This window comes from Mustela nivalis (assembly GCF_964662115.1).
Source record: "Mustela nivalis genome assembly, chromosome: 14".
In the NCBI taxonomy this organism is placed as follows: domain Eukaryota; kingdom Metazoa; phylum Chordata; class Mammalia; order Carnivora; family Mustelidae; genus Mustela; species Mustela nivalis.
Window position 1 is genome coordinate 37,966,440 of NC_139033.1, and position 26,852 is coordinate 37,993,291.

At 40.7% G+C, this 26,852-nt stretch overlaps 1 protein-coding gene across 3 annotated transcripts in view; it reads left to right on the forward strand.

The window, feature by feature from the left end:
• The window catches only part of LOC309848357 (uncharacterized protein), a 242,332-nt gene that overhangs the window by 205,062 nt on the left and 10,418 nt on the right, over positions 1–26,852 (forward strand). Inside the window, exons 2-13 of one of the 3 annotated variants that reach the window (XM_082699850.1) lie at positions 6,871–6,967; positions 7,554–7,679; positions 14,090–14,244; positions 15,481–15,611; positions 16,150–16,194; positions 16,433–16,543; positions 16,693–16,788; positions 17,763–17,951; positions 18,683–18,738; positions 19,383–19,484; positions 19,658–19,750; positions 20,876–21,038. In XM_082699850.1, coding sequence (XP_082555976.1) covers positions 16,771–16,788; positions 17,763–17,951; positions 18,683–18,738; positions 19,383–19,484; positions 19,658–19,750; positions 20,876–20,909 — 492 coding nt within the window. In that variant the 5' untranslated portion in view covers positions 6,871–6,967; positions 7,554–7,679; positions 14,090–14,244; ... (2 more) ...; positions 16,433–16,543; positions 16,693–16,770 and the 3' untranslated portion in view covers positions 20,910–21,038. Of the gene's footprint in view, positions 1–6,870; positions 6,968–7,553; positions 7,680–14,089; positions 14,245–15,480; positions 15,612–16,149; positions 16,195–16,432; positions 16,544–16,692; positions 16,789–17,762; positions 17,952–18,682; positions 19,485–19,657; positions 19,751–20,875; positions 21,039–26,852 lie in introns of all 3 variants that reach the window. The other 2 variants (XM_082699849.1, XM_082699848.1) reach the window with 2 other exon arrangements.

Here is a 26,852-nt window from a genome sequence, read left to right on the forward strand (position 1 = left end):
CTTTACAGAACTAAGATGAATGGGAATGAGATGTGTAGAATAGAGTGGGAGCTAACTTTTTTGATGACATTCCTAAGACTCAATAGAGAATGTTTCTCAGAGGATATTTCTGGCACATCTTCACAAGAATGATGGCTGTAATGTTTCTAGTATGTCAAGAAATTAAGGATCATCAATTCCTTCTTTTGTTTTTACTCGATTTTAAGTTTTTGAAAATATTTTGTCCCATAGATGAGTATAACAAACTTCTCCATGCCCATCACTAATGTTCAGTGGTTAGCAACTTCTGGCTAATCTCAATTGCATTCACCACCTCCCCTGAATGGAGTATTTTGGAGCAAATCCTCAACGTCATATCCTTGCATCCATAAACATTTTAGGATGTGACTCTATAATAGACAAAGTTTTAAAAAAATAACAATAATACCATTATTAATCCAAGAATTAAAAGATGTCTTTAATATCATCAAATACCTATCAGTGTTCAAATTTCTCCAATTATTTATAATCTTTTTATTTTTTTATACTTTTTTTGCTAGTATCAGAATCCAACTTAGGTCCATATATTACAGTTAATTGATATCTTTACATTTTTTTTGAAGATTTATTTATTTATTTGAGAAGGTGAGTGGAGGGGCAGAGGGAGAGGGAGAGAGAAATCTAAGCAGATTCTGTGTTCAGCATAGACCTGATATGGGACTCAATTTCATAACCATGAGATCAGACCTGAGCCAAAACCAAGAGTCAGATGTTTATTTGACTCGATGTCTTAAAAGACCTTTAAAAAATTTTTAAATAATACATTAATTAAGCTCCTCCTCCATCTCATTTTGCTGCCTTGCAATTTACTTGTTGATGAGCTTTCCACAGTCTGAATTTCGTTGACCACATCCCTATGGGGTCACTCCTTTGTAGTCTGTTTTTTTCCAGAACTAGTAGTGAGAGCTACAGACTTGACTGGATTCAGGTTTGACTATTTCATAAGAATACTTCATAAATAGTAGAATTTCTTACATAGGTAGGCATGGAATGTCTTTTGTTTGTGTGTGTGTGTGATGTGAACAGCCACTGATAATCATTGCCTAGATCCATTAATTTACTAGGGACATTAATATTATAATTTTTAATCTTATCTTATTAATCATCTAAAGTACATGTTCAAAGTGAAATTTTATCAACTATTTGGTTATTCAGGTATATAATTTCTGTAGGAAAATCAGTATAAATGCCTTATTTTTATATAAATTACTTTTCAGAATAATTAGTTGTTTCTTTAGCGTTCTCCAGTTCCTGATTTTAAAAACATAAACTCATGGCTTTAAATGTTTTGATGTATTTCAATCCATTGGGATATGATTTATATTCTGATTGTGTTATGCTTGGCCAGCGGGAGCCTCTTCAAACTGGCCTTTGAGAGCTCCTAATGTGATGTTAGTAGATTTCAGTTTCCTTGTTGTCACCGTTTCCTTGTTATGACAGAATGTTTTAGGCCCATTTTGTACATTTTCCCTTCAGACCTGAAATCAGTTACTTTTCTCAGAAAATGGTATTTAGTGACCATAATCTGGGGGCTAAGAGTGCTCATTGTTTCTATATTGGTTACTTATTCTAGGCTTTTTCAGTGGAGAGAGCTAGAAAATAAATATTTTTTGGTATGTCATTATTCTATACTGATTTTTGGTACATATTCAGGAGTAAAGGATTTTTCCTTCCCTTCTATATCTCTTTCCCTAATATCTAGGTGATTCTCAATGATGACAAATAATTGTTTTATCCTACAATATATACAAGAGAGTTTTGGAATAACATACCAAGAAAATGTTCAAAAATGTCTGGAAAGAGTTTAAGATTACTTTTGCAGCTCTTTTGTCCTTAGGGTGTTTTCCATTAGGCTGTCGAGTCATCGTCTATGTTTTAAAGTCACTGACTACTATTTGTAGGGTTATATTGCCTCGTCAAAACACATTCATGTGTCTAGTTTTGCTTGTAAATGTCAGAATTTTCTTTTTTACAATTTAATTATTTTGGTAGTTATGTAAATATTTACATAGTTTCAAAGTTAAGTCTTCAAAACCAGGCATAAGTTTTGTTTCTGTTCTTATTTTCTCCACCCTATTCCCTTCATCTACCAAAGTCAGTCCATTTTCTGTATTTTCAAGGTTTGTCTTCATGTACACACTCACACAAATACACGCACATTTACATCAGATTTTCTTAACCTAGACGGGATTGGTGTTTTGAACTAGATAATTTTTTGTTGTAGAGGGTCATTCTGTGTATTATAGGATGTTTAGCAGTATCCCTATTCTCTAACCATTAGATGCCAGTAGCATACCTTCGGTTGTGACAATTGAAAATGTCTTTTTAAAATTTTTTTTATCTATTTCTTTGAGACAGAGAAAGGTGGGGCCGAGAAAGAGAGAGAGAGAGAGAGAGAATCAGAGAATCCCAAGGAGACTCTGTTCTGAGTGCAGAGCCTGATACAGGGCTCAGTCTCAAGACCCTGAGTTCATGACCTGAGCTGAAATTGAGAGTCAGATGCTTAACCAACTGAGCCACCCAGGCGCCTCCAAAATGTCTTTAGACATTGCCAAATGTCCCTATGGGCACAGTTCTATCTGACTGAGAATTACTGTTCTGTATAAATGTACACTTGTAAATATGCTTATTTATATATTCATTTTCACCTCCAACCTTTAGATTCACAGTGGCAAATTATACCCATTTTCTTTGCCTTACTTTTAAATTTTATTTTTAAAAAATTTTCTACAAATTTCATTATCCACATGCAAAATCAACAAGAACATTTTTTTACTTAAAGCATACTTCAGAATACATGGGTCTAGATGATATATAGAAAGCATTCCATCCAAAAACATTTTTTTCTCAAGTATACATAGAAACCCTTGGTTAAATTTCAAGAAAGAGTCATAACAAATATTACAGATTTAAGAAGACTAAAATCATACCAAATATATTTTCCAACCACAATGATACAAAACTGAAGATCAATAATAAAACAAAGTTAGAAAGCCTACAACGTAAATATTAAATGTTTAATATGTAAATACTAAGCAACACACTACAGTATAAGTGGTGGGACAAATAAGAAATCAAATAGCAAATCAAAATATTCTCAAAGCAAAAGAAAAAGAAAACAAAATATTCCAAAACCTATGGGATGAAGCAGAAGCAGATGTTAGAGTGAAATTTATGCTATAAATTCTTGTATTAAGAAAAAAAAGTTCAAATAGGCAACATTACACCACAAGGAACTAGAAAAAGAAGAAACTTAGCTGAAAAATTCAGTAAAGGAAAGAAATAACAAAGAAAAATCAGAAATAAATGGAGACCAGAATAAACGGTAACATAACATTGAAAGTAATAACCAGTTTTTCCAAAAGAATAAAAAAAATTGGTAATGCTTTAACTACATTAACTAAGAAAAAAAAAGAGAAAAGTCTCAAAAACCAAAATGAGAAGTGGAAGAGAAAACAATACAATAGCTAACCACAGAAATACAGAGTGTGATAACAGATTACTACGAACAGTTATATACTAACAAATCAGATAACTTAGGTGAAAAAAACCCAGATAATTCCTATAAACACGTAAGTTACCAAGATTGAATCATGAAATCATGATTTCAAGAAATAGGAAATCTTCTTATACCAATAACAAGAATGAAAGTTGAAATAGGAATCCATTTGACCTTTTCTGCTCAGCAAAATGTGTATTGGGCATTACTCCAGTATTATGTAGACATTGTTTTCCTTCCTTTTCCTGGTTGTATAGTATTCCACTGTCCTATTTCTTCTTATGTTTTAGCATTTTTTGTCCAGCTTTTAAACACAGGTATACAGAATAGGCCCATAACTATTTGGGCTAGCACCCAGAGAGAGTTTTAGGTGTCCAAGTGCTGAGAAAAATTGGACAACACATTTTAAAAAACAGAGAAATTATCTTCCTCTTGTCCCATCAGCATTTTGTTTAGTGAGACAAGTTTCACCCCTCCCCATCAACGACTATGAAAAAGAAAAAAAAAAAAAAGAACTGGGGGCACCTGGGTGGCTCAGTTGGTTAAGCATCTGCCTTCAGCGTGGGTCCTGATCTCTGGGTCCTGGGATCAAGTCCCGTATTTGGCTCCCTGCTTCTCCCCCCACCCCGCTTGCTCTCTTTTTCTCTCTCTCTCTCACTCTCTCTCTCTCTCTCATTCCCCCTCAAAGAAATAAATAAAATCTTTTTAAAAATATTCTATTATTAGAGTTCAAACTTTTTCAAATTTAAGGGAAGTACATTTGTGGCATTTTCTTAATTATTATCATTGCCTTATCATTTCTGGACCTGGATCTAGTTATGTTTTCTTCCTTTTTTTTTTTTTTTAAAGATTTTATTTATTTATTTGACAGAGAGAGAGAGAGAGATCATAAATAGGCAGAGAGGGGAGCCGAGAGAGAGGGGGAAGCAGGCTCCCTGCTGAGCAGAGAGCCCGATGTGGGGCTCGATCTGAGGAACCTGAGATCATGACCTGGGCCGAAGGCAGAGGCTTAACCTACTGAGCCACCCAGGTGCTCCTTTAGTTATGTTTTTGTTTGTTAATCTGCAATTTGCACATTTAAGGTGTCCAAAGACCTCATTTTATTTTCTAATTTTTCCTTTTCAGAACTTTCTAGACTTTTCTCTCATTGTACCAAGGAGAGTGCTCCCTTCGTTATGGTGTTCCTCAATCTTTCTCACCAACTGTGAGGATCAAGGAATTATTCCAAATTACAAAGTGGGATTAAATTTAGGAGTTTAGAATTCCCAGTCACTGCTATCAAATAGCAACAAAAATGCTGGTTTCCTCTGAAGATCAGTGGGCAGAAGAATGTTACAGGATATGAGGTGGGACAAGGAGCTCCCTTGGTGCCTGAACAATCCTCAGAATGAGGATTCTGAGGCCAGGCTGAGCAGAGCCCCCAGCTGGGCCAGAGGAAATTAGGCCTCAGCTTCCATGGGGGGAGACAGAGGAGCCCTGAGTTTCTCAGGGATGCCGGGCTGATTCTTTTACCATTTCTCAGCAGCCTTAGAGTACAGCAACCTGCTCTCCCTGACAAATGAGAAGGCCAGGCTCAAATTAATTATTTTGGCACTATTATCATACACCAATTCAGTACATTTATTTAAAGCTGAATATTAAAACCTATTTATTTTCTCTTCTAGCTCATAAGCTGTCCCCCCTGCCCCTGCCCGAAATGGGTTACATTATGAAAGCTGAAACTTCAGGAAATTCCTCATTTCCATATGAATATCTCATTCTGTGGTTTGAAAAGGTACAAAAGTATAAAATGTACCTCATTTTGATGTGGCCCCCAGGAGAAAGAGTTAAAGGAGATTTTGTGCTACCGGTGTGTGTGTATGTGTGTGTGTGTGTGTGTGTGTGCGCGCGCTGAGTGGTCAGAAAGGAGAGCATGCAATAAAGAATGTGATCTTCCCTATTTTTTTTTTGATCTTCCCTATTTTTAAAAGGAAATATTTTGTAAGAACGAGGCATGCAATCTGCTAACTCACTTTAAGATGTCCTTTTCCCAACGACCCTCGAATTGTTTCATCAAAAATCTTTTCCTAGCTAATCAATTAAATCCACCTCTCTGAACCCTTTCCTTTACAGAATTGCAAATTTCTGAACTTCTGTTTTTAGAATGATCCCTTGTCTATTAATAATGGGCCAATGATAACACGTGTTCAACAGCAAAATCCAAAATGCAATTTTGTATAATGAAAAGAAGAGACGGATTTTTTTTTTTTTTTTTTTTTTTTTTTGGCCAGTTAAAATACCAGCTCAAACAAATTATTTGCCCTTCAGTATTTTTTTTTTTAGCTTTTATTTTTATGTCTCTGTTCTTGGGCTCAAGATGAACATATCTGCTTACCGCTGTCTTTTGCTTGTCTTTAATCATACAAATAGCATCGAGCCTCTTCTTGCATCTCCTTACTGCTCCCCCACACTCCTTCATTAGAAGGTTCCCTCTGTTCTCATTTCTTCCTTTACTTCATTGTGAGCAGCTGGGCTATGTGCTTACAGCAAATTAGCTGTAAAATAAAGCAGCCTTTTTTTTCCCCTTTTATTTTTTTTTTCCAGGGTGTTGTGGGAGAAAAGGTGGTTAGAGAAATTATCCCACAATAAGCAAGTGTGGACAAGGATCAAATAAGCAGAAGAAATCAGCCCATTGGAGGGTTCACTCACACTGATGAACCATAGTTTAGTACATTCCCCCCATGGGGGTCCCTTTTGCGTCATTCTGGATGCTTTCACTCAAGTTCTTTAGCAAAGGCATTTTCCCCACTGTTCTTGATTGCCACAGACGTTCCCCAAATGAAGTCCCGGTTGGAATGTGTGTTCTTTAAAATATTGAAATCCAACTGCAGTCTTAATGTTGTTGGCCTCACTTTGTGTGTGTGTGTTTAAAAATGCAATAGCAATTGTCGCTGCTATTCATCAATTTAAAAAGGCAGGCAGGCACTGAAATTGGGTATGGTCTCGAGAGGAAAATTAGTTCTGAAGGTAAGGAAATCGAAATAAGCTGAGAGAGAGAGAGAGAGAGAGAGAGAGAGAGAGACATGGTTAAAGCCTTAGTGACTACTCCCAAGTATTTGGGCTCAGTGCCCTCAGGGTGGATTTTGTGGTTCATCATGGTCTGCAGGTAATCAAGGAGCAGTCCTCGTAGATGTGCTGGATGACCACACACAGTACGATTCTTTGGAAGGTCAAATAAACTCTGTGCTTCGTTTCAAGCACATAGACAAGAGGATGCTAAGTAGTCTCACTTGACCTCTCTTTTGGTGGTGTGTTCAAATCTAATGTATCGGTCACTTATTTCTCTATCCCAGTCCAAGAAGCACAGACCCATCTCAAGGTGGGTCAGCGGAAAGAACACTTAGACGGAGGCACGAGGTCATCCTACACCTTACTGGACCCTTCATCATGGTACGCGGTGAATGTCAACGTTTTTTATGAAGCAGTGAAATATCTTCTTTTCCAAATGAAACATGACTTGGCATTTAAGTATGCAAAGCAGCAAAAGGAACATTTGAGTACCTTAAATTTATTTTGCAATTTACAAATTTATGCAACTGTGATTTTTAAACTTTGTTTATTTTAAAGACGCTCAAAGAGGATTCTGACGCCTTTTGCTTGAACACAAAAAATTGAAACTGGGATTAGGGATGACTGTTGCCATTATAATACCCTCACTTCCCAATTCGACCCTCTTTATTTCTGAATTTTTGTTGGGGTTACAGAGTAGGGAGACAATTTTGATTCAGATGTTTAAGTAGAGGGATATGGTAAGATTTTTGTATGACATTTCCTTTGTGACCTTGGAACATTCCCCATTTCCTAGGTGATGACTACAGACACAGGATTCCAAAGTTGGCAGAAACACAAGTCACCCTGATCATACCAGGTTGCAGTTAGTGATCTCACATTTGTTCACATTACTTGAGTGATTTGAACTACTGTTTAAGAGTGGTTAAACATATTTACAAATGCGATCCTCATTAAATGCTTGTAGACTCTCAGGAGAACCATGGCAAAGTTGAGAGTCAAGAATGTGGTTTGGAAACCATGGCATGAGAGCATTTCCAGAGAGATCGTCGGCAGCACCAGTAACATCTTGGGAGTGAAATCACCAAAATTGGTGAGACAGAAGTGTGTGCACGTGTGTGTGCCTCCTTAAGAGCCATAAACGCTCTGAAAGGGGTCTGTTGTCTGTTTTGGGTTGTTAAAGCAACCTTTCAGCCCCAAGTTTTGTTAAAGGCAGAGTTTCTCTAGTTGGTGCCATGCCAACCGAGGATGCTGGAGATGGGAGCCTGGAAGCCCTTCCTGATTCTAGAGTTGCATAGTGCAGTGTGGAAGTCATCAGCCACATGTGGTTGCTTAAATTTAAATCCTCAATTAAAATTACATAAAGTTAAAAACTGATTTCTTCAGCCTCACCTGCCACATTTCAAGTATGCATTGATAGGACACATTTGGACTTGCGTTGCAAACATCCCCTCCCTTTTGCTGGAACTACTTAATGAAAAATGAGGCGGGAAACATCTGGCATCATCTTCTGATCCCTACGACAGTCCTCTTTCTTAACGGCCTATGATAGAATGAGAGAGAGCAGACTGGGGCTTATATTTTGGAATTCCCTTGAAAGACCACAAAGCACAAACAGAGTGATCCAGAGAGAGAACGTCGGAGTCAGGCTATGTTTCTGAATCCACTTACAGCCACTTACAGGCTATGCCATCTTGAGGAAGTTAGCCTGGCTGTGACTCAGTTTCCTCTTTTAGGATAATGTCAGTCCCTACCTCATTAGATTATTGTGAAATTAAATGAGATATTGCTTAGTGCCTAACTTTTAGTGAGCATTTGATATGTGTTGGTTGATTTTCCTACTATCTCCACCTGCCCAAATTAGAAATGCCATTATGGAAGTCATTCTTTGATTAACCATTTCAAACATATGAAGCACAAGAAAACTGATTCTAAAAAATCTCCCAGATAAGAAAGTAGTAGTCCAAATGTGACCTGCGAGAAAGGTGTCTGGGTAAGATATTTGGTTACCAAATATCACAAATTCCCCATTCTAGAGTTTCTTCAATTCCTCATTTTAAAGGCTAGAGGTAATCTTCAAGTAATACTTTAAAGAAGAGTGTTTTCTGAGCTCTTGACTGTTTGGGAAAGTCTGTAATTGTCATGTGAATGACAGCTTGGCTGAGCATTAAATTCATGGGTCCAAAATCACTTGTTGTAATCCTGGATAAACTTGGTACCATTGGTTTTCTGATACTCAGTATTTGAAAGCAATCTGGCCTGATTTTAGTTTTTCATTGAGATGTGTGTTGAGTTCCCCTAGCAATAAGCTCAGAGGCAAGGATTCAAGGGCAAGGAGTTTATTTGACAGGTGACAGAGGGGGTTGGAGATGCAAGACAGGAAAGGAAGGCAGCAGATAAACGTATGTCCTAGAGTGGGTTAGCAAGCCAGATACCACTATATTCACCTGGAGCTGAGTCATGCTGGATTAATTGTGGAAGTCAATGAAAAACACATTTCCCAAAGTTATCCTCTCAGAGAAGTGAAGGCTCTGGGTAGGTAATCACCAAATCCTATCTCTTATTGCTTGAACACAGCTTCTGGGAGTTATAGATTCCCCCAGCACTTGTAGACATCTGCAAGGGCAAAGAAAGGGCAGGGTCAGAGAAAGACTGGACGAGAATCCTAGGGGTTGATAGCTGGAGGTCAGGCTGCCTATCCCAGTGTGCTGAGGATGAGCGCTCGTATGCCAAGACAACAAGGCACACTACAGGGTGTTAGCAGTCTTTCTTCTGTGGTGACGTCTGATGCTTGAATAACTGACTGATTGATTACAATTCCACATTTTTCCCCTGTGTCCTTTCTCACTTTCTCTGGACCTCACTTTCTCCTAGTTTCTCTGTCTCTTATTCTCCATCTCCCTCATCTCCGTCACTCTTTCTCTGATGCTCTACTACTTCTTAATTTCTCTTTCTTTTTGACTGGATTAGCCCTTTTAGCATGTAAACTTAGTCTTGAAAATTTTTCTTTAATTTTATCTTTGCTTATTTCTTTGACATTGGTTCTTTTTGTTTTCCTCCTGTTTTCTTGCAATAACCAAATTCTTAAATTCTATGTATTTGTTCTGCCCTGTATATCACATTATTCTTCATAATTTTTATCTCTACGCTTTTTCTTTGCATCCAAAACAAATTTCCTAATTTGTCCTCCACATTGCTGCTTTTATTTTTGACATTGTTGGATCTGCTCTCTGTTCTCTCTAAATTAGATTTTATTTTGCAATTGCAAACTTAGATTTCTTAACAATTCTTCCTTAAGGGTCTAGCTCAATTGTCATGTCAGTTTATTCCAGATTTCTGCTGCTCTTTCATAGATACCATAACTTTTCTAATTTTACCAAGAATATTGAAGAATATCAACCAAGAATATTTTTTCTTGTCTATACCATGAATCATTTTCATATTTTCTTCTTAGTCTTTAGGATGACATCCATTTCTTTAATCTTCAGTATTTTCTACCATCTGTATGTAAGTTTTCTTTTTTACTGATTCTCAAAGAAGGCCACATCAACTCAGACCAACCATTTGCCAAACAAAAAAGCCAGAGGGTTTTGCCTATTTTATTTGTTGTCCACTGCTGGCTGAAATGTAAGTAGAAGGGCAGGTTGATGTTTGTACCTCTCAGCTTGGGCTCCACTGTTGAACTGGTCATAGACAGAGGCTTTGATGGGCCAAAGGGAGACCTTCCCCTATTCTTGGCACCTAGTTCTCTTGCCCTCTGAACCCACAGAGTTCAGGAAAATGTAGACTTGCAAATATGTGCTAAAAACAAGGCTATTTGTATTCTCTCCATTGTCCATATTCCTTTACTTATAGGAGCCATGTTTTTCCCAATGCAATTTGTATCATGAGTTCCATGTGCTTTCTTACATATTTTTTTAAAAAATGTTTATTCTCATATTGAAATATGAGGGATGATTGGAATAACAGATTTCAAACCCAAGTTCTAGAACTAGACTGCCCAGGTTTGAATTGTGATTTGCCATTTATTAACTACAAGACCCTGATAAAGTTAACTTCTCTAGGCCTTTGTTTCCTTGAGTTTGTAATGAGGGTAAGAATGAAGCATCTATTCTTTTGGATTGTTGTGGATATTAATTCCATTAACATACATGAAGTGCTTGGCAGAATACTTGCCACAAAATAACTAATCAACAAATGTTAGCTCAAATTATTATTTCATAAACACCTCCCGTGTGATGAGAGAAATAGTGCCATGTTTTTTGGTATGGGTGGGTAGGCATAAGAGAGAAGGTCCTGGAGGAGAAATGAAAAATTTTCTGATCTACTTTTGTCTGAATGAGACTGCTCTATCTAGTTCATGAGCCAAAATATGATAGACACCAGTGTTTGGGTTTTTTTTGTCTTTTTTTTTTTTTTTTTTACTTCCAGTTCCATCAGCCTTGTAATTAGTAGAAATCTATAATTAGTAGAATTAGAATTCTGACCACATATCATCTGTTGAGCTTAGCTTTTGGTTTTGTGGTGAGTTTTCCTTTTATTATGTGTTTTCATGTGTGTTTTAGTGGGATATTGGGAGAAATTGCAATAGATGACTGGGGAGATGCCATTTTAAATTGGAATGATGTAGAGAGGTTTTACCCATTGGTCTTGCAAATTACTCCTGTCCTGCCTTGGTTCACATAACAAAGGAGAGGCAGTAGCACCCATGAGTGCAGTCTCTACCCATGTGGCATGAGTGAAAAGAGAGTCCATGCTGAGACTTGGTTTGGGAGGGTATGACATTGGCCATTTGACCATACAGGTCATGAGATGCAGATATGAACACAAGTTCAAAATAGGTACTGGTGTTATGCCGTGCTTCCATTTAGGAAAGGGGGGAGCTAATTTTTGGCTGATTTATGACGTGTTTAAGAGAGTGTCTAGCATAGAGGAAGTGCTAGAAGGCTTTTTTTGAATCAAAAAACTCTATGAGGTAAGTACTATTATTCTACCCATTGTACAGATGAGAAAATTAAGGTTCTATAATTTTTCCAAGGTCACACATCTGGTAGAAGGTAGAGTCTGGTTCCAGCCCTGGACAGTTTGGTTCTAGATTTCCCATTCTTGACAACTGGACAACTGCCATACTTGACAATTATTTGGGATTCTGCCATAGGACTCATTGAGACCACACTGCTTACTCCCACATGGAAAACAGATGAGGAAAGTTGTTGTTGTCCCATCAAATAAAGTTTACCAGAGAATGTTCTCAAGTCTTGATGCTACCATTAATAGCGCCATCTTCTAAACCCAGCACACCAACTCACCATTTCTCCTTAGGCACCACTATTCCCTGGAGCAGAAACAAAAGTAAATACAGATGCCATGAGCCTCTCTGTCAAGGTCCATGGACATACTATACAAATAAATAAATAAGTATATATATCTCATATACGTAGGTATATCATACCATATCATATAATATCATAGCTAATCTATCATATACACGATAGATATGAGATATATATATCTCTCAGTATATCTGTGAATGCCTTCCTTATTAATATTATTATTAATAATATTAATATATTAATATTAATTATTATTATTAATATTTTGAGCACCTTAAATTCATTTTTTTTAACTTGGTAGAGTTTTTTGTGTGGGATTCAACAGAGCCCTTAGCCACTCTCCCTCCTACTTTTTACGTGTAGCAGTATCACCATTTGGTGCTTATGCAGGTAAAATGTCAGCACAGGTCTGAGAGGTCTATCTATGGAGACATCTGCTACCTGAAGCCCCATGAGTAATAGCCTGGCCCTGGAGTGAGTGGGAGAAACATCTGCTCTGTACACAGAAACTGACTGCTGTGCAGGCAGAACCAGGCCACTGGGAGAGAGGGAGCAGACCAGTGACAATGGGGCTTCAGGCAGCCAGAGGCAATATTCTAGCAGGCAGCTTCTCTCTTCCTCACTCCTTCCCTAATAGGAGTGGGATCCATGCTGTGATAGGTGAGATAGCACACAGGCAGATTGTCCACCAGATGGTACAATCTTCTATTTAAGAAATATTTGAAAGGGCAACAAAATACAGCAGAAACCATCCGACAGTCCACATGGCTAATGCAAAATTAGCCAAAATGATGGCAGCAGCAGTAGTGGGGGTGTTGTGGGGTGAAATGTAGGAAAGGCTAAGAGGAGACGAGCACCATGATGTCTGGTGGGGCAGATGTCGGTAGAGTTTGAAATGCTTCTCCAGCATGGCATGGTGGGGCTTCGATGTGCTTCTGTGAACCCCAGTCTCTAGCCTGTGTTTGCCAAGGCCAAGGGTGATGGACCCAGACATGATGATCCATCCTGACCTGTGTCTCATGAGCCAGGGACATCTCTTGTGTTCTCATGCTGGGTGGGAAAGAACTTTGGTGGTCATTGCTGTTTTGTGGCTCTTTTCTCATTTCTGTATCTCTGTTGAGTGGCTTTTCCTTACTGATGTTCCATTGCAGCATTATTTGAACACAGCTCTACATGTTGCCATCAACATCCTCGTGCATATTCTTAGCTGAGCTTTTGTTTTGTTCCAAGTACGGTACTAAGCATTCTACCTAGCAATAGTCAGTACATATTGAGTGGTTACGATATATTAGCACTGGTTGGAGCGATTTACATATAGTGCCTTCTTTAATCCCTGTGACAAACTAATGAGGAAAATACTATTATTACCATCTTAATTATACACATGGGGAAAGGAAGTTTTGGCGCCCTTAGATAACTTGCCCAAGGCTACAAGATGATTGAGGAAACAACCTTAATGGGGTAAAGAATGTGTCTAATCCAAAATCCATGCTTTCAAATGCTGGGCCCTACTACCTCTGACATGGATATTTTCTGTTTTCTTCCTTATGACCACTGTATGAAGATGTTGTCATCCCCAGTGCACAGCTGAGGAAACTACCGCTCAGAGAGTTAAAGGCATTCCCTGGGGTCAGGGGTCAAAGAATCAGGTCCGTCTTATTCCCTAGCTTGTGACGGCCACCAATCTAGACCACCTCTTCCCCACCAGCTTCTCTAATTCCCTCTCTTTCCCTTCATCAGCGTTCTCAGCATTCATGCTTGGAACTCTAGTGATGTATTGACATCATACAGTTGACCCTTGAACAATGCAGTGGTTGGGGGTACTAATCCCTCCTGCAGTTGGAAATCAGCCCATAATTTCTGACTCCCCCAAAACTTAACTACTACTAACCCACAGTTGCCCAGAAGCCTTACTAATAACATAAACTGTCGATGAACATGTATTTTGTATGTTTGTGTATTATAGACTATATTTCTACAATAAAGTAAGCTAGAGGAAAGAAAATGTTATTGAGTAAATACATTTATATTACAATACTGTGAAAAATCCATAAAGAAGTGGATCTGCACAGTTCAAACCCATGTGGTTCAAGGGTCACTTGTATTTACGTTCCAAGTCTTCTTTCTTTCTCTTTCAGAGTATCTCCCTTCCTGTTTCTTTCTTTTTCAGCTCCATCGCTACTGGCCAGTCCAGAAGAAGTTCCTTGGTCCTCATGGTGTTACTAAAATATTTGCCATCGATTGCCACATGCCTTCCCTCAAAAGGTGTGCCATGACTTCTAGGCATGAGCCTCAGAGATACACATTTCCATCCTACTTCTAGAGGTAGGCAAGATAGAATGGCTTTCTCTATTAACTCACCCCTAAAACTACAAAAGAAGGGATAGCGTGTGTCTCTCTGTGTACAGACATTCACCACAGTGTAAACATGTAAAATTTAGTCATGTTTTTCGTTACTGTATATAAAGGCATTTATATACAAATTCATCTCCAAGGATGAAACTATGAGCAGAGATAAGTGTCGTTGTGTGGTGACGGCTCCAAGGAGACTGCTGCTGTCTGTAGGGGCAAGCCAGTTTTCTGAGGAACTTTTCTCTTCAGCCATCATAGAAAAAGTGTCAAGAATCTAGATATTTAATTTTTGGAAGGTAGAGGGGTTTCATTTTTCATAGAGAATTCTTCCTGGGACTTACAACAGACAATGGAACAGAAATGGGGTTGACGAACCCATTGACCTTGTATCACAAGTGCAGGAAGAAATAACAACAGAACAGACCCCTGTGCTTTCCATCCCCCTGAGGGCTCTGTCTGTTCTCAGGCCTGGGCCTCTTTCTGTTTTCCCCTCTGGAGGGTTCCAGTATCAAGCGTCTCTGTGTTAATTAACTCAGCATGTGGCACATAAAGGCCTGACAGCAGATAGCTAATGTTTTGGATATGCACACAGTTTAAGGATTAGCTCAATTCCAAAGGACAACTTAACGTTGTCACAGTACAGTTGACGCTTGGTGATCCGAGGCAAATTTTGGGTTCTGGGCAATCTTCCTTCCGCCACCATCACGCATATGGGCTTCCACTCCCTACTCTCAGCTCTTAGACATTCAGACAAAGCAAGCCAATTTTAATATTTTAATTCACCCTAAATAAAATCTTGTAATTGCTAATAAAACCCAACAGTAAAAAAGTCTTACAAGGCATCGGGTTATCTGTGTCGAAGTTTGTTTCTTGCATGATGGGCATTTTCTGGAATATATTAAAAATAAGTATAATAGATAAAATAAACACATAATGAAGGTTCATATAAAAGGTGGTCCCAAAGCCAAATTCCTTAGAAAAGGTGTGTGGATGAGAACCCCGTGTGGTATGGAAATCCTTTAGCCTGATTTCCAGCTTTTTTGAGCATAGAATAAAGCAAAGTTTGCCGAGTGGCAGCCCAAAGGCCACATCTGGCCTCTTGACATGCTTAATTTGGCTTGGGTAGCATTCTTAAAAAGTTATAATTGAAAATGCGAGGAGTTGGTTTTTTTTTTTTTTAATTTGCATTTTTGGATTTTCTTGCTCTAGGTTTGTGCTCCCTGATGGCAAAAATTGACAGGAGTGGAGCAACTCTCTTCCCCTTGGATGGGACACACATGACGTGGTGTCAAGTTCAGCCCAAGTACAAAATGTTTGAAGTGCCCGTTCCTGGGCCCCAAGTATTAGTTTCTTGTTGTTCTGCCAATCCGTTTGCTGCATCTCCCACTTCATTCCTAATCATTTCTTGTGTATTTTGCTCAAACTGGCTGGAGTTGGGCAGGTCGAGCTTAGACTCCCTTTGCATGTAGCTTTGTACAAAGTGGAGTTTTCTCTAATCTTGACCAATTGCTCAGAAATCACCTGATGAGCTCCTTGGTGAAAAATCAAAACAAACAAGCAAATATAAAATATGTGGAAAGGCTGACGAATTTAGCCACTCGGCATGGCATTTAAAAATGGATCTAGAAACATTTTTAATGTACTCCTTCAAATGTCATGACAGCTGTCCAAATTTGTAATTTTAAAATATATTTTATGTTATCACATACATTTGCTATACACTCTATCAAATAGATGACTAATATGTGAAAACAAATATGTTTGCCACCCGCCTGACTCATGCTTCTTGGGATATGGGAGACTCTTGAAGAATAAACAAAAAGCCCCTTGTGGCTGAGAAGAGGGACCCCAAAGCTAACATTTTTTTTTTTCCTCCAGGGGATTTGTTCAGGGGTCAGCTTCTGTTGCTGCTCAGGATGGAAGGCAAGTATCATACAAATTCTTACAAAATCATTAGACCCAAAAAGGGAAGATGTGTCCTATTTTTGAGACCAGGGGATATAGTTCTTTAAATCACTCATTCATGCAGAGAGCCATTTCTTTATCTGTTCATTTACCCTGGGAGGGTTTATAGGATACCTGCCATGTGACACTGTGATGTTTGACGTTGGAACGGGGATAAATATGAGAACAAAAATTCTGGGTTATTTGTTTGTTTTAGGGAACGGCATTTGTTTCCTTGGACCGCCATAATGAAGTACCAGAGATGGGTGGCTTAAACCACAGAAATTTGTTGTCTTACGGTTCTGCAGACCAACTGTCCAATATTAAGGTATCAGCAGGATTGGTTTCTTCTAAGGGTTCTGAAGGAGGTCTCTGTTCCAGGCCTCTCTCCATGGCTGGTCGATGGCCGTCTCCTTCCTGTGTCTTCATGTCATCTCACCTCTGTGTGTGTCTGTGTCCAAATTTTCTCTTATAAAGGTGCAAGTCTCCTGGATCAGGGCCCATCCTAGTGACCTCTTTGGACCCTGATTACCTCTGTGAAGGCCCTGCGTCCAGATGTGCTCACATTCTGAGGTAATGGGGGTTACGACTTCAACATGAAGATTTTGTGAGGAGAGAATGTATTTCAGCCTATAACAGGAGCATATAAAGTGATTGTTTCTGGAAGTTTGAATGCTTCTCTTCTGCTTATTGGTTTTGCCGCTTTTACTAGTAAATGAGTTCTTTCACTGTTGCTAATGGCCACCTCACTGATTACAAACCAGGCTGGCCTGGATGATTTTAGAAACTAGAAAGGTGACAATAAATGAGCTTAATTCCATAGACACAAAATTGTAGTAACTGGACATAACATGGGCATATAGATGGTAGGGACCAGATTTTGGATGCACTTGTTGTGTAACATGAAGGGCCAGTCTGTGGCCAGGAGTGGGAACAAAAGGTCTCCATGGTGTTTTCCAGAAGGATCAGATCCCATGTAAGATGAGTGAATAGAGAGGGAAGAGAGCTGGTCCAGATAAGCCAGAGAGGAAAGTTCTGGAAAGTTGAAATCTGAGTAACATAAAGCCTGTCACATGATCCCGCAAGTCTTCCTGAGTGAGGACAAAGGGAGAAAGAACCAAAAAGGAGAAAAAGCTCTGTCACTAACTGGGGGTTTGTAGGACACGTGTCATGAAAGACAGCACCCTTCAAAGGACCGGGCTGACATCCTTCGACAAAATCATGGTGCAGCCCAGGAAGACAGCAGCGGGGTTCCAGCCCCGTGCCACCACCATGAGATGAAAGATCCTCTTCTTTACTCTCTTTTTCCAGGTTTTTTTCCTTGTTTTGCCTTTTCTCTCCAGCCTCTTCCCTGCTTCAGTATTCCAGCCTATAAGCTGACACAGGGTAAAAAGAGAGCCGAGAAAACACTTAGCCTCTCAACAGCAGGTGCATAGGCTGAAATGGTTCCATAAGCGATAGGCACTGGAGGTCATGGCTTGTCCACGAGTGCCCTTCCAGCACATTCTAGATGACACCACCGATGCAACCATTCCCCCTTCCTTTAGGTGCAAGCCTGGCTCTGGCCCCCTTCTCTCCAGCAGCTCCGGCCCTTTCAGGCCGGAGCTCATCACGTGGGGATCTTGTTACAATGCAGCTTGTGGTGCAGAGGGTCCAAGGTGGGCCCAGGCATCGTTCGTGCCTTCAGCCGCGAGGGCCTGTGGGAGGACGGAAGCCCCGTTGGAGATGCCACCAAGGTATCATTCTTCCATTTAGGAGCTCCGGGCTCGGTGGGCTTCCCAGGTTAAGAGGAGAGGGTGCCTCTCTGGGCTACGGCCGGCACCTTAACTTTCAGTAGCTCCTGTATTCATTAGTAAGGGTTAGAGAGAAAAGAAAAATAACAATAGTGCTCTTAATTGGATCTCTGAAAGAGATACTGCATTTCCACTGATTAAGGCAATTAAAGGTGCAGACGCCGCTGCTCAAAAGCTGACATCTTCAGGTGTCTCATAACAAAAATTAATACCACTGCTAGCTGTGCCACCTAGTCATGCTGTAAAGTAAATTAATTACTGCAACCAAACTAATAATAACGGAGCAGGCAGAGTTGTAGCAATCTTGTGGCTCACCACTGGAGACTGAGCAGGGACTTTTGCCTCTCTACTACCCATGAGCGCAACCCAGCAATTGCTGACTGTAACATTTCTATTGTATGGTTTATGCTAAATATGCATATCTTAATTGCATTAGTCAAAATAATTAGCTAATATATTTTTGCATAATGACGAGGTAAGCAAATATCACCATAGCTCAGTGGTTCTTGCATGAGTAAATTTGGAAAATTAATAGACTCCCAATTTCCTAATTATCTGTCTTTTATTCCATGCTCAAACAAAGAAATGCTACTGCACACTCCTGGGCATCGCGTAATTTAGTTTGCACCTTGAAAATTTAAAGCACCTGTGTTTGTTTTCTCCCCCTTTTGCAGGAAAGTGATATAAAGAAAACGACAGCTCCTTCCTTTTATCACCCTGGAGTTGAAATGTAAGGGAGGCAGTGGATCAATACATTTTAATTTTTATACGAAAGTGGGGCCTCGAGTTACGAGGCAGTTTTCATGCATGGGGAAGTTATCGGAAAGTTGAAGGAATGGTCAGAATTCTTTCCGAAGTGACAGTTCCGGAGCAGGTGCCCAAGCTCTGGGGGCGTGGTACATTCCTTCGTGCCCGCCTTCCACCGGCGTCTACCGACCTTCCCCCTTGTGTCTCGGATGACTCCCCAGCTGAGCCTGGCTCTTGCCCACACGTTCACATGTACGCGGCAATGGTACCTTTCTTGCTCCTGGACATAACGGTCTGACTGGAGGATACTGTGGTTGTTGAAGAGTAAAACTCGCTGTTTTGATGAAAATGCTCAGTGGACCACAGCTGGGTCCCTTTGGGTTCCGTCACATTTCTTTGGGTTTATGATTGTGAAACAGTAATAGGCGGGGCTATCCTACAGAGTGTCCCGATTTAGCAGAACCTGGTCATTCCTGCCAAAGGGGCCAGCTCTTCCTCACTATTTATGAGAAAGCGTAGCCTAATGCATAAGGAAAACAGAAATCTGCCCAAGAGGACATTCAGGCAATGCACTACTATCCTCTAATGAGCTTAAAAGCACCCATGCCTGTGTCTTCCGGTGGCAAGTTTCAGGCTACCACTTCAAAGGAAGAATGTTCCAGAGCCTAAAGCCCACCACATCTGGATGAAACCCTCACGCCAAGCCCAAAGCCTCCAGTCTAATGACAGGCAAGTCCTGGAGGGGAGAAAGCAGCTGGGGGAAGAGCTCCTTTAAGTCTCTGATGAGTCTGGCTTTCTGGTGGCATAGGGGAAAGCGGTCCGCAGGCTGGTGAGGGAGGGAGGTCTTCCCTGATGTCGCTTTGGTCTCAGCAAGCTCTGATTGGATCTCTTGCCCCGGCCAGTGCAGCGCCCGTCAGGATTGCTGCCTTGAGACTCCGTGGACCGCCTGTGGCAAGGCCCGTGCAGGTAGCGGACGGAGGCCGTGGTATCCTCAGGTAGTGACCCCCTTCCATACCCCCTTCCGTGCTCACATGCAAATCGCCAGGAACCATAAAGGGAATGTGTGTAAAATTTGTTTTAATCTGTACACATGAGTGTAACAGGCTCTAATTAAGATGAGGAAAGAGACAAAGGCATGCTAAATGGTATCTGGGAGGCCGCGAAAGCCTAGCATCCAATTTTATAGACCAAGAGCTGGTGCAAGAGTGGTAAACTCGAAAGCCAAGCTCACAGCGTCCATCTTGACCACTCAGGAAGGGAAGGCTGTCCGCTGTCGCCAGGCACCACGCTATCATCAGGACAGTGGAACCCAGAAGGCAAAAGGAAGGAGAGCTAGGATGGAAGGCCTTGAAGAAAAACTAATGAAGAGAAACAAAGGCCATAGATGAATATTCTGAGGAAAAAAAAAAAAAAAAAACCACCCAAATTCTCACACTAGAAAATGTAGTGAGAGAAAAGTTATTAGAAGTTAGACCAGAGGATGGAAGACGTTCACCGCAGCTGGATGTAGTGAGTGCATGGATAGAAACACAATGGGGAAGAGAGGATAGAAAGACCGTAGAGACCCTGAGGGATGAAGGGAGCGACGGCCCGTCTTCTGGCTCCATGGCTCAGCTTCTCGTTGCCTCTGATCCCAGGAGAGGCCCGGCTTGCCTCCGAGGTGTGCAGAGCCTTGTACCCAGGCTAGGAGTCCAGGGCAAAAGACAGCCTTTCCTTAATTCCTCAGAGGCCGCAAGGGAGGTGGCTTCTTGCGTGCTAGTCAGGTGGTCCCCTGGAGGCTCTCGAGGCATAAGAAAACTTCCTCTATGTGATGGCAGGGCACAGAGCAGGAGGTGGGGGCACCGCTGATCAAGCTATGGGGGAACAGGACCCAGGTCACACTCTTTCAACATGATCTGAGCTGAATCCTGAGGATAGCCGACAGCCAAGAGAAGGCCAAGAGCCCCAGGAAGTATAAGATCAGAAATCTTGAAATAAAGCATCATCAGTTCCCGAGTAGCTAACCTTCATGTGGAAGGCACAAGAATGTGGAAGGCATATTCTTGGCTTTCAGAGCTCTAACATTCTTGAGTTATGTGAATAACTGAATCATTTTTTTTTTCGAAAATCCCAAATAATAGATTAATAATAGAAGACATGTCTCAGGAGAAGTAGGATATAATGAACATGCAGATCCCTGCTACTCCAAGCGTGGTCTGTGGACAAGCGGCTTCGTAATCACCTGGGAACTTGATGGACAGTCCGGAGCCCTACCTCGTACAGACTTGACCCAGAATTTGAAAGGTAATGAGATCTCTGGGTGATCTACCCGAAGTCCTGGCCAAAAACACTTGTAAAACTATTAGGTGCAAAGCATTTCTTCAGTGGCGAAAGAAGATTTGATGAAGGAAGAGTGGCATTTTGCTCAGTAGGGAGTGGCTTCATGGTCTACAATGAGGCTGGTGCTTTAGGGCATAAAGGTACAGGATGGGTTTCCTACAAAAGCATAGAGCACATACAATCAATAACTGGCAGATTCTCCAGCCACTCACCCTGGAAGAACTTTGAATCTTGGGAAAGGGGAGGATTTCCTGCATTTCCTGAGAAAAGGGGACTTGGAATTTGGAGAGACTTGGACTTGGTGTTCCTTGCACACCTGGGTTGGAGAAGTGTTCCTCGCTGGTGCACAGCACAGCTGCGTGGAGTAAGCTTGGGGAAGAGGTAGGCAACGAGGGAAGTGGCATTCCTTAGTCCCGGCTGCCACGGTGCATACTCAAGAGATTGTGCAAAACTGCAAGTCAGCTAGAATCTTTCTAGAGTAACTAGATCTAGAATCTTCATTAAAATCTTTCAATGTGGACCAGACCGAAGAACAATCCAAACTTCCTGGCAGAGCCCTCCTGGCCTTCTGTGGACATACTGTTGCCAAGCTTTCTCTTTTCCTGTATCTCAGCTCTCACCCCCTGATCTGCCTATCGGAGCAAGAATATGTGGAAATATTATGTTGGGTTCCAGCACTCGGCCTACCTTTTCCTTCCCACACCAAGTGACTTTGCTCACATTCCTGCTACTCGTACCAGCCCTTGTCACCCTGTTTTGCATATCCTTTGGCAAATCTCACTCCCGGGGTTTGAACCTTAGCTCGCGCTTTACGTTTCCTTTAAGGCAAAATTAGGCACGCTGTTCTCAGTTGTCCCCTGGTGCCTCTGCCATTGCTACCTCCTGTAATAGTTACTCTGCGTGCTTCATGCTAGACTCTAAGTTCCTTGGCGCAGATAACATATCTTATTCTTATGTTTCCACTCCTATCTTTATACTGCAGACATAATAGATGCTTAATAAATACAAATTTAATGAAAACAATGAATAAGTGAACGTATGAATAAATGAATAATGAATGAATGAAATCCGATTACAGAGGGCCTTGAGTGCCAGGCTGGGGTAATTGGAATTCATTCTGCAGCTGTTGGAGGGAAAACGTGGTTGTAGGGTGTGGGTAGGATGCACTGATTCAACTCATATGTTTAAAAAGCAAAATTAGGAAAAAAAAAAGAAAAAGAAAACACGTGCATAGAGAGGAAAAGGAAATTCGGTGAGAAAAACAGCAACAAAAATCTGCAAACTCATTTTGTAATAAAAATGTCGTATCTCCGCATCTGGAGAATCAGGCAGTGACAGGTGACAGGAAGGTGACATTCTCTCTCTCTTCTGCACACCCCTTGTCAGGATCTCTGCAAACCTCAGTCAGTAGCAAAAGAATCACTAAGCAGGGGCAGCCTTGCCCTGAAAATTACCTGCTTTAGTGTGCCCTGATGATTTATGGCTGTGAGTGCAGATGGCTGTGCATTTCCTCTGTTATTTCCAAGATCATTCTCGCTTAGGTCATCAGACACGTGGAGCGCAGCCGAAGGAAATGCCACGGCTGGGATGGCTCACAGGAGGTGTGCACGGGCCCCTTGGCCAGCGCCTGGCACGTTGGCTCATGGGACAGGCCTCCTCTTTTGTGGTCGCATGGACAGACCCTTCGAATCACTTCTGTTTCTTTTGTTCATTGATGTCGCAGGGATCTCAGCAGAGACTGCATATTTAGCAGACTTAAACTTGTCCCGGTTCGACCCGGAGCCCTCCTTCCAGGTATTTCTTCCAAGACAATTATTAGAGTAAGGAATAAAGTCAGGGTCTTTCATGATGATTTCCAAACTTTGGGAAGCATCCTGTGACTTTGGCAAAGGACTTCTGTGTGGGGGAAGCTTGGAGAGATCTCAAGGCAGTGTTCCTTACACAGGGCCCTGGTTCCCACTGCAGCTTAGCCTGGATGTGGGATTCTTAATTCAGGTCCCAATTTTTTTTTTAAATCGTTGTACCGGGCGGTTAAACAGCTGGTGTGTTTAACTACAGATGTGGGTGCATTTTATAGATGTGATTCCTGAGTGTATGTGCGTGTGTGCCAGTAAGCAAATATGTATATATTTAAAACCAATATTGACACAGTGTTAAGACTGAAATCTTTGCAGTCAAATCAGGAAATTCCAAAGCTACACTTCCTCTAACAATATCCTTTGAGTCGCTAACACCTCCTGTGTGTTGTACGCCCGTCACGTAACTCCAAAAATATGTGGGGCTAGACGACCCCAGGCCTACGTGGGCCAAAATACAAGAGGTTTATGAATTATCTGCCTTTGAAGTGTTTTCATTTTACATTTTAGCTTCATGTAAACACACAGAACTCGACTGAGAAAGGTAGAAATAAAGGCATCAGGGAAGATGTTTTCTTTTATAAGTCAAAAAAAAAAAAAGAGACATGTCTAGTTTTATTCTCTGGTTAATAATCTTTATCCAAATGGAAGTTAAAACGGCAGAGAGAATGTTCTTCATCTTAGGTTCAACACTCATTGTTTCAACCTTCTACACTCAAAAATAGGAAACCATTTTTCTTCAGAATTGGCTTTCATTCCCTTCCTTAATGAGGACTACGATCTTGCCAAATTTGAAGTTCACAGCTTCAGTCATTTTTGAATTGCAGAAGCACAGATAAAACATTTTGATATTTTTTGTATGATGGAAAATATGCAATTTTCCCTGTCTAGGTGTATGGTAATATTCTCAGATATATCACATCTAAGTTTAGATTTGAATGAGTTCTCCAGTGTCTAAAGTGCCGGGTAACTAGCCCAAAGTGGCTTTTGTTTTATTACTGTGTGTTGGCTAACCTTCCATTTGGTTCCCTTTTACGGCAATTATCTGGTTGGAGTGGTTGGTCAACAGTTATCGATGGGCCTGGAGACATGGTCTGGGAGTCGGTTATCTGACGCTCAACTTGGTGCTCCCCGCATTCTCCCTTCTTATTCTTACTGCTTGTTATGTTTCTGCCTTCTCTTTTCCTGCTTCCAAAATCTTCTGAGAGTTGCCAGATAATAAGAGACAAATTGTGCAAATTGAATGTCAGGAAGTGGTGCATTCGTAAGTGAGCTTTTTGCCATCAATGGTACAGCCGATTCCTTCTGTCTAAGCCAAATACTTCTCCAAACTGGCTTAAGCTTGATGAATTTCTTTCCTTCTTTTTTTTTTTTTTTTTTAAAGTTAAAGTATGACAGCTGCTTATTTTCATTTTTGTTCATCTGGTGAAACCAGAAGGGGCCCAAAGAAGTCATTAATGTCCACTGTGTGAGGGCTCTAGGAAATGCGTTGAGGGTAGAATGCATGAACAGTATTGTTCACCATATGTAGACTAGAAACATCCTTATGTTCAGGGTCCATGGGTAAGAGAGGGAGTGTGTTATAATTAACTGTATAGTACATATGGTGGACTAGAAAGTTTACTCCTTGGAGACTAGTTTAGTTATAAAATCAAACAAACAATGAAAACAGAGTCAATTAACAATGGCTCTATCAAATGTTGCCATGTACTCCATGTCAGTTATGCGGAAGACCCTGGGGTCAGGAAGCACAGACATGTTCTGACCCTGGGCCCTCACTTTTCTGAAACAGGTTGTATCAGATGAAGTTAACAGACCTAGTTCAGAAGAGGGTGGCACTGACAGAGAGAGAGAGATAAGCCTTATTTGCCACACAAATCCCTTACTATGACTTCACCAAGGACCCTTAGAAAGTCTGTGAGCCCTTCCCTCAGAACCCATGTTCTGTGGTCATATGAGGAACATGGGTCAATATTGCACTCCATCCAACTATGGGATCACTAAGAACTGAGTTAGAACTCCGTAATCTGCTATCCTTGTGGCTCCATTTCCAGGTACTAAGTGGCTGTAAGTCTTGCTGACTGAATCTTTGATGGAAAAAGATAGGTCTGATTGGTAGCTTCTGTTATACAGGACAATGAATATTTTAAGCTTGACCAATCTGATCTTCTCAAATCTAGACAAGCCTCTATGCTTTGAAATCATGCTCTTTGCCAAGACAAAAGGCAGATGGTGCCAAAAACCCCGCAACTGCAACAGAGAATCTGGTTTTGCAGAGCAGTCTAGCAAGATGACCTTTGATCATGCTCTTTTGCATCTGATGCCTTCCAGACATTTCTTGAGAAAATGTTAACAACTTTGAGGACTCCATGTATGTTAATAGGTGTATTTGCAAAATGCAGATGTCTCTTTTGCTCTGCTTCTGCTCATAGTCACATCTGATTACATCAGCAGCTTGCTCAAAAGTTTTCAGTGGCTCCTTGTGGCCCTTAGGATCAGAACAAAACTGTTAATGAACTAATGTGACACTTTTCTCTCTGACTATCTTGTTTTTTTCATCCTCTCTTGATTATACCCAACTTGCGATCTAGACATTAACACTTACTGATGTTTTTAGTTCTTTTTTTTTTTTCTTAAAGATTTTATTTATTTATTTGGCAGAGAGAGATCACAAGTAGGCAGAGAGGCAGGCAGAGAGAGAAAAAGGGAAGCAGGCTCCCCGCTGAGCAGAGAACCTGATGTGGGGCTCCATCCCAAGACCCTGAGACCATGACCTGAGCCGAAGGCAGAGGCTTAACCCACTGAGCCACCCAGGCGCCCTGATGTTTTTAGGTCTTAGAGATTCTTGAAGGTCTTCTTTGACTTTTCCCACCATCCTTTTCCTTCCCACTCCCATCTTTTGAATTTAGTTGGGTGTCCCAGCTGTGTCATTGTATAGATTTCAGTAGGTTTTTGTACTTCTATTATTAGATTTACCATGTTTTTTATATTTGCTCGGTTGTCTACCTCTCCAGCCAGACAATAATAATCTCTATGAGATTAGAAATCACCATGTCTGCATCGTTCCCTGTTGGAGTCCTTTACTCAGCACAATACTTGGCCCATAGTGGGCAGTCAAGGGACTGTATTTGAATCAATAATTTCTATTCTAGAGGCTTAGATTAAATGAGCATTTCTGTGTATTAGCCTAATACTTTCTCCTTTTTAAAAACATACCTTAACTAATAAATTTACCTCCTTGCTCATCTATCTTAACTTTGTTCTGTTTTAAACTTCCTTTTTTCCAGAGGTTACAAATAGCCTCAGGTCCAAAACATTAAAGCTGTAACCTACAAAGTATAAAATAAAAATTTCTAGGATCCTATAGGACATGGTCTAAGTTCTTAAGCCCTGGGGTGCTTTGTGAGTAAGACCAGTTTCACACAAAACCGCTGGAGCATTTGAATCTCCTAAATTGATACTACTATGTGCCTGTTTTAAATCATATTCTGTTGTATAGGGAACATCCTCATGGGGAAGTTCTGGTGCATAAAGATTTGTGACTCTGATAGACTGGCATCCAGGAGCACACATTCAGAGACATTCTATCTTGATCAATGTGTGATGAAGTAGAGAAACTCAACAGGAAGGGCATAGAATCTTGAGGCTTATCCAAAACTAGTCTTTCCAAAGGGCACAGGAATCTACTATGCCCTCAAAAGGTTTTATTCTCAGCCAACCATAAGGCCTAAAATGCTTACTACTAGAGTCCTCTTAGATTTTCATTATTGCATTGAAAAAATACCTTTTTAGAGTAGAAACATATTAGCCCATGAAACCCATTCTATGGATTGGTTTAATGGATCGGTTTAGTCTAGATCGAGTAGGCTGCCTCTTAGAGGAGAGAGAATAGGATCCTGAAGAAATGAAATCACAACAATAA